This window comes from Notothenia rossii (assembly GCF_949606895.1).
Source record: "Notothenia rossii genome assembly, chromosome: 7".
Lineage (NCBI taxonomy): Eukaryota > Metazoa > Chordata > Actinopteri > Perciformes > Nototheniidae > Notothenia > Notothenia rossii.
Genome location: NC_136905.1, coordinates 31,711,713 through 31,719,638, shown reverse-complemented (window position 1 = coordinate 31,719,638; position 7,926 = coordinate 31,711,713). Strand labels below are relative to the sequence as shown.

The 7,926-nt window shown below is 41.8% G+C and overlaps 1 protein-coding gene across 1 annotated transcript in view; it reads right to left on the bottom strand.

Moving 5' to 3' along the window:
* The window catches only part of usp45 (ubiquitin specific peptidase 45), a 51,016-nt gene that overhangs the window by 2,894 nt on the left and 40,196 nt on the right, over window positions 1–7,926 (bottom strand). The window contains 8 exon segments of the mRNA XM_079640209.1: window positions 1,543–1,687; window positions 1,839–1,925; window positions 2,049–2,146; window positions 2,600–3,245; window positions 3,367–3,498; window positions 4,233–4,289; window positions 4,984–5,075; window positions 5,878–5,959. Of these exon segments, the coding sequence (XP_079496335.1) occupies window positions 1,543–1,687; window positions 1,839–1,925; window positions 2,049–2,146; window positions 2,600–3,245; window positions 3,367–3,498; window positions 4,233–4,289; window positions 4,984–5,075; window positions 5,878–5,959 (1,339 nt within the window).

Below are 7,926 nucleotides of genomic sequence, written 5' to 3'. Positions count from 1 at the left end.
AAGATTGGCGGTGTGGCACAGTCGGTTGTGCGTTGATTATCAGATCGAGAGCTGCGCCTGTAAAGCCGTTGTGTCCTTGGGAAAGACACTTCACCTGAATTTGCTCCTGTGGGTATTGTCCACAGTACATGACCATTACATGTATGTATGATATGTATGTGTAATGTGTATTTGTAAGGAGCGCTTTGGGAGTAATTGAAAAAGCGCTATAATAAATATAAGGATTATTTATACAGCAGTGTAAGGATTACATGATATGGTTAAGGATTTGTAAAACTATAAACATATTTTCACTGGTGGAATGTAATGAAGGTGGACCAAGAAATATGTTATATTATGATGCAATTAAAATGAAAGATGTTTTGGTTTTGGTTCCTTTACTTTACAGTTTGGAAACCAATATTGTCTGTTATACCCCACTACATTTATCTTATCTTTAGTTACAGATTCTTAGCTGATAATAAACAAAATAAACCAATTCAAAAACATTAAAACAAACTGAGAATATCCAACAATAGTATACCAAGTCATTCAAAATAGCTCCATCTTTACCAGCTGTGATGAACCCATTAAAGCTGCATTTGTGCGTCAAAAGTTCAGCATTAAATGAAGTCAAAGTTGAAAGGATTTGAACTTTGAGCGCAGTGCTCGGTGCATGACGCCTAGTTGGGCGGCACCACTCCTGTGGAGAGAGTGGAGTGGAGGGGGTCGTAACACTCCATAGAAAACGGCAACATCAGCCAGAGCAGCTTAATGTGTCACTGATCATAAATCAGTTATTTCATATACATGATTCTGAAACGGCCATTGTGCTTAACAAATACTTCTACTTTTGATACTTAAAGTATATTTTGATGCCAAAACCGGCCTTAAACTGATATCATTATAAAACTGAGATGACTCGATCTTTATTTCTACATTTTTTTCATTAAAAAACTTACTAGGAGAAGTTTATTCTAGCTAGTTGTTGTTTATCATTTGAGAAAGTTGCATTAGTTAACTCAATATATGTGTGTATCATCACCAACTAATGGGTGCAATCACAGCCTAGCTTTACATGAACTTGTTCGCAGCAAAGACTTCCGTGAGTTTGAGAACTTCCTTCAGCACTAAGCTGTGAATCATTAAATTACATTACTTTACATTGCATTTAGCTGACGCTTTTATCCAAAGCGACTTACAAAAAGTGCATTCGACCAGGAAGATACAACCTTGAAGAAAACAGAATCATATAAGTACATCAGGTTTCATAGAGCCAAACATTTCAAGTGCTACTCAACTGGCTTTAGATAAGCCAGCCCTTTATTAGTATATAAGTGCTTTGTTAGTAATTCAATCGCTCGAAGTGGAGTCTAAAGAGATGAGTTTTCTGTCTGCGCCGGAAGATGAATCATGACACAAACAACATGAATTATATAGAACACAAAAGCCTCTATTCATCTATTGAGACCTTTGCTGCACAATACAACAGAGCGTAAACACACAAAGACACAGAACATAGATCAAAAGTCTTGAAGGAGCTCAAATGAGATAATCCCTGACCTGACAGGTTCCTGTAGTGCGCTTCCATTTTCCTCTGGGGAGCGCGCACCTTTACATAAGCAGTGTAGTGGCCCCCCCGCATTGATCCACTATGTTCCACAATCCCGTACAAACTGTAGAGGACACGCTCACCGGCTGCCAGGCTCTAGAGAAAACGAAAAAGGAAGGTTAGCAAAAATGGGAAAGAAAGCTAAAAAAAAAAAGGAATACACAGAGGGCTCCAGGGACAGTACCAACCAAGGACATTCAAAACAAACTGAACTGAATCCATTTCTAGTATACAGAATATTTCTTACTTTGCAGGAGGCCGAGCAGAAAGGAGCCAGGTCCAGGATCAGGGGAAAATCGACATGGCGGTTCACTTTTCGTAAGTTCATTCCTGCCTTCAAATAAAAAAAGAGAACCACATACCGTCACAAAAATACACACTGAGTTCTGCATTCAATACAACATGTGGCTACCTGCTCCGTTAAATGGAAGGCAAGAAAAGGCAGTGTGTGTCTCACCTGATGGAAGCGTTTCAGATGTAATGTGATGACAGGAGGCAGTGAGGATATGAGTATTTGCTTCCTAGCACTGGTGTAAATCTTCTCCATCTTCTTGTCTAAAGGCAACAAAAGAATACATTGAAATTAAAACAAGAAATTATGATTCATTCATACAACGTATGAATCTTGCGGAAAAAAGGATTGAGTCAATGATAAAGAGAGAGTGAAATATAGAAAGTGTGAATTTCCAAAAAAAGTGAGATTCTAAAGTGTTCCTCATTTTGAAAATAGGAAGACTGGAATATGGAACTGATTTCAGGAAAAGGGGCCTCAGATTTAACTGCTACTCTGCTCCACACTCTGTCTGCTAGCTTTGAGGATTTGTATTGTCATGTTTTGTTTTGTTTCAGAAGAACCCAATTTAAGATCATTTGTCAATATTGCAGTCTAATTAAATAAAAAGACAGTAATACAAAAAAGGAATTAAACCGCACAGTATGCTTTATTCGCAGGTAGGCTACTTGGTTGCTCAAAGATCTTTGTGGTAGTAGTTTGATCGTTGGTCTTACCGGCGGAGCTGCTCTTGCGCAGCTGTTTGTGTCTGCGCTCGGTGCAGTTCTCACACAGCAGCTTGTTGTTGCCCATCAGCAGCTCCACGGAGGTGAACTGGTGGAGGCAGGACTGGATGGAGCACTCCTTGGAGCTGGGCGTGTAACTTTGGGAAAGCGCCTGGAACGCCCCTTGGTGGTGCTGATGGTGGAGGTTAGAAGCCTCCTCTGGAGAGCAGTGTGTGGGGGGGGAACAGTCCCCGGAGGCGAAGCCGAGGTTGACTTTGGACACGGCGGTAACTAGCTGCTCCACAGCGCTGCCATGCTTCATGGCGGATGAAGGCGAGGGGGAGGTGGAGCAGGCGGGCGTAGGGGAGGGAGTGAGGGTGGAGGTGGACGACGGGGTGGTCATGTGTCCGTGGCTGTGGCTGGAGGAGATGCGCGGGGCCCACTCGCTCTCTGAGGCCTCGCTGTCAGCGTCATTGCTGCTGTCCTGAGGACCAGAGTCTCTCTCACTGGCGTCTGATAGGCTGCCGGCGGCGGCCATCTTGCAAACAGAGATCCCGCGGGCGGATCCAGCAGGTATGCCCTCCTCCTCCGGCCGATCCAAACTGCAGCTTGCTCCCTTCTCTTCCACAGAACTTGAAGACCTCCTGCTCTGCTGCTTCTAGAGAAAAGAAGAAGGACAAATACATTAGTCCACTTCAGAGCTGCAGTATCAATTGTACATGTTAGTGTTGAGGGTAAAAGGATCTTGTTTCATATCCAATAAGAGTTGCTCCCCCTACCTGCGCACCCAGCTTTTTGGTGTTTCTGTTGACAGAGTGCGCTGCAGACTGAATCTGGTCACTGTGCGTCACCTGGGCCTCCTGCTCCCGGACAACCTTTCCTAGCCTACTGGGGTTGGATGGTTTTGACATCTGATGGCGAAAAATTATCGATCATCAGTTTGAAGGGGACCATAAACAATATTGCATAGCCTTTTCTGATAAAAGAAACATGCATTTTGCATGCAAGAGAACATGCAATACACAAAATTAATCTCATCATCTGTCAAAAAACTGTATTTTCATACTCATTAAATGGATAGTTTAGATTGTTTGGCTTGAAGTCAAATAAGGTACTTAGATGGCAATTGGAAATACCCAATTTTTTTAAAGCCAGCAGCAAAACCACCTTTAAAAATTCGGTTTAAGTGTACACTATATTTAGAATATTTTCACCAGTTTATCCCTTTCAGAAAGCTTTCCAATTGTGGTAGTAAAACAAGAATTCCTGTGATCTGTGAGGTAAAATAAGTGTATTTGTCAATGGAGTCTGGTGGCTTAAAAGAGAAAATAGACGACGGCTTTAGGTCCTTGTCTTGAGGGCTTTTTTTTCGCAAGGGAAAGTGATTAAAATATTTGAATTATAGCACACACAATGTTTTGGTGGCTTACATCTTTTGATCCTTCCCTCCTCTAAAGCTGTACATTTCTTTACTCCTTTATCTATAACTTCTAAAAACTGGGTACGTGCTGCCCATTATCAATGGCATTGACTATGGATAAGTACCTCATTCCACCCCACTTCAAAAAACCTGAACTATCCCTTTAAGTTAAGTCCTTTAATGTCAATTGCACATAATTTCTCATGAACAATTGTAGCAGCTCACCCTCTCCTCTATGATAGGTAGAGATATGTCTATGAAAGCCTCCTTCACGGTGGAGATCTGAAACAGAAATCACATGTTAGTCCCTGCCAGGATTTATATATAGCACCATTTTGGAAGAAATTATAGTCGGGTTTTTAACAGCAAACCTCTGCTCCTTTTAGAGACAGTTGTTTTGGTTGCTTTTTCCACTCCAGCTCCACACCTGGTGCTCTTTTCCTTCAAGGATGTTCGTTAGTTTTTCAACGTGGTGTTTGCTTTGTTTAAAACTCGGAGCTCCCAAATTTGATTCGAAACACCAAACAGTTGGTGTTCAAGCTGGTCCTTGAGGGGCTTTTCTTGTTTTGTTTTTCCTGTTGATTGTATGTTTTCTCTCACTTATTTTTCAGTACATCCTGTGTGGGAATCAGAATCAAACCTTAACCCTGAAAGTAACTAGTAAGCTAGAAAAGAAATAGAAACTTGATGTTGGTTAGCTTCACCTCGGGTCAGTGACAAATATCTGTCAATGTACTATTGACAGAAGTATTGCTGGAAATTGTATGGCAGGCAATCTTGCCTATTGTGAGTCCTGCAGCGATATGAAATGGAAAAAGATGGTTTTCCTTACAACGTTTAACTGGGTAACACAATGAGTGTATATAAACCTACTCTACCACCCTGTGCATTATATGTGTTTCATTTAGGGCATCGCATTGAGCTGCGCCTAATTGGTTCCCACAGACTACTCTATGGATCAGAAACATACACTTACATGCTCGCACTCTTCACACATGATCGTGTTTGTCAGCTCCCCTACAAAGATGCGGTCAACGAAGTTCATCTTCACGCCTTCCTTTCCGTACGCTAGTAGGAGAGAGAAACATCGTTTTGAATAGAATTATTTAAGGAATCATTTTCTTGCAGTAAAAAATATTGGTCATTAGTAGAGGAAACATTGGATTAGCTTCTTTGCAAAAAAAACATACAGATGTAGATATGGATGGGTATAGTTAAGATTTTAACGGTACTTCTACTCTTACCGATACTGCTTATCGATCAAGTACTTTAAGAGTATTCTCATCGGTTGTTTTTGTTATTTTTCAAGGGGAAAACTAAACAAATGTATTATTGAAAATTCAATTCAAAAAGTCAATTTCTTACAGCAAACGAAACAGCAGTGTTTTTAACAAATCATTATAGACTGATGGTGTGATGAAGGGAATGTAAAACAAATAAACACTAATTTACTGCAAAATAATTAAAAATGTTTACCTTTAATCATCAACCCATGTTTTTAGAATTTAGTTTACTCTGTGATTGCTAGTAAGGGTTTACATAGAGCATTTATTTCACTTATGACAATTAGCCTTGTAAAGTGTAACCGTATTTTTGAACACGTCATTCTCCCCCCATCATCACTAGCGGATCTCTGTTTTAGTTTGCTGCACTGGGCTGATTTCTTTTGTGGACTTAAAAGAGCCCAAATGCATCAAAGGCACATTTTGTCATCTTGCAAATTAGAATTATTGTCTGTTTAGGTTTATTCAACAAAGACTACACTCTGCAGCCTTTGCCTTGTGAAAACTGAGCTGTACTTCCATCACCTGCCACAAGATGGGGATATTGATCTTGGCCATTGTCACTGGAGTCTGTAAACTGTTAGTACCTTTAACTTGGCGTTTAGTGTCCTCATCTGCTGTTTTCTCTGTGGGATTGTTGAAGGCTTTCAGAATTGCGGCTTTCACCCTCTGTACACAATAAAAACAAACACACAAAAAGTTAAAGAACAATTCAGACTAAAAACATATTTCTAGATGCAAAATTATCAAATCAAAAATCAAAATTCACTCCGGGGTGTTTTTCTTGCTCTCCATTACATCCATTAGTGAAATATCAAAATGTAGCCCGCAGCTCAGTGTGACAGGTATACATATTATAAACATCATTAGTGTAAAAATAATTATTGTGCCTGTCGAGAAACGTTAAATGTCTTAATTATCAGTGCGTGTTTGTGTGTGTCTATGAGCTGTTGGCTCTCATCGAAGGTGACGTGGTCAGCGAGTGTGTTGGTGACAGAGCTGTGAAGAGCCGCACAGCCGCAGTAAAGCAGCAATCAATAGATAATTGGCCACGGTCTGTGTCTGTGGTCGAGACCAGTCGGGCCCCCATTGTCCCGGGACCCACGCACTGGACTGGCTATTTAGGTCAAAAGTCCTGTTAATCCTAGCCGGGGCCAGCGTGCACCCCTCGCAGTCGGCAGTCAAACCCTCCCTTACTAATTAATTACCAGTAACCGCCCTCACCCCCCTCCCATAAAGTAACAGCGTGCACTGTCCCACACAGAATGGGCCAAGGGGAGGGGGGAGTTGGAGAGGGTTTGCTGGTAGATGGGTGCAGGGGTGGAAACTAAAACGAAGACGGAGCGAAGAAGGACAGTCCATGCCCTGAGAGAGAAATACCTACCGTCTCAGCTAATTGGTGATAATTGACTGGGGCCAAATTAGCATATTTAGATCTCTGATACTAATGGCCAATCAACACAAACACTTAGGGCCTCTAAATGTTGGTGACACCCTCTGCGAATACTACCAGTCTCCCTATCTTGCACACTCACGCAAGACAGTGTGTAAATATATGACTGTACTCAAAAATTTAAAATGTACCTTTTCAAACGCTCGCCAAGTTTAGATAAATTGCTGTTAGTTAAATAAAAAAATGCTGTTTCATGTTGTCCAGTGTTTACATATTAACAACATTGATACAATTAATTTGATCTTAATTTAAAAAGTGTGTTATTGTTTAATATTTGCGATAATTACAAAATTATTTTCAATAATCTCGGCTAAAATGCCACTGTATCTGTAAATGTGCTTGGCTGTATAGATGAGTGTCTGAGTGAATGAATAGAGGAGGCCGTACCCCCCCTCCCTCTTTACTGCCTTGATTGGATTGGGAGACTGGCTGATGAGTATGTGTGTGTGTGTGTGTGTGTGTGTGTGTGTGTGTGTGTGTGTGTGTGTGTGTGTGTGTGTGTGTGTGTGTGTGTGTGTGTGTGTGTGTGTGTGTGTGTGTGTGTGTGTGTGTGTGTGTGTGTGTGTGTGTGTGTGTAGGCGGGGGCTGTGGGTAACCCTCAAGCACAATGCGACGACCCTGGAGCTCATTCAGCAGCTGTGGGTTTCCCAAGATCACACAATGATGCCGGTCGTGCCACTTGCAAGTCCCCTAAGTGGCACAACTGTCGGCGTTCACAAGTTTGAATGGGAAGCAAGGGAGCCTGGCCCGCAGCCCCTCCTGGGTCTGGGGGCTGACCACTAAAACACACCCGCCAACTTCTCCTCCTTGGTTCACACAGCCACTGGTGGGGCCACAGGGGCCTGCTCAGCCCTGCACAAGGGCTACTGTGGGGTCTTCTAATTGCCCTGTGAAGGGTTTTCGGGGGGAGGGTGGTTCACTGTACTTGCCAAAAACATGGCACCATAAGGTTTAAAACACAAAAACTGGCGAGCCATGCAAAAACAAGATTCCAGGTTATGTGAAAGCTTCACAAACACACAGCTGCACGTTTTACACACTAGACTACAATGGCTTTCAAAACAAACAGAGAGTGGTTCGATTTTTTTTTGAAGGGGCCTCATTATGCTAATTGTGAGGTTCAGATTTGTATTTTGTGCCTATACTGAGACATGTTTCCATACTTTAATGTTCAAAAAGGTCT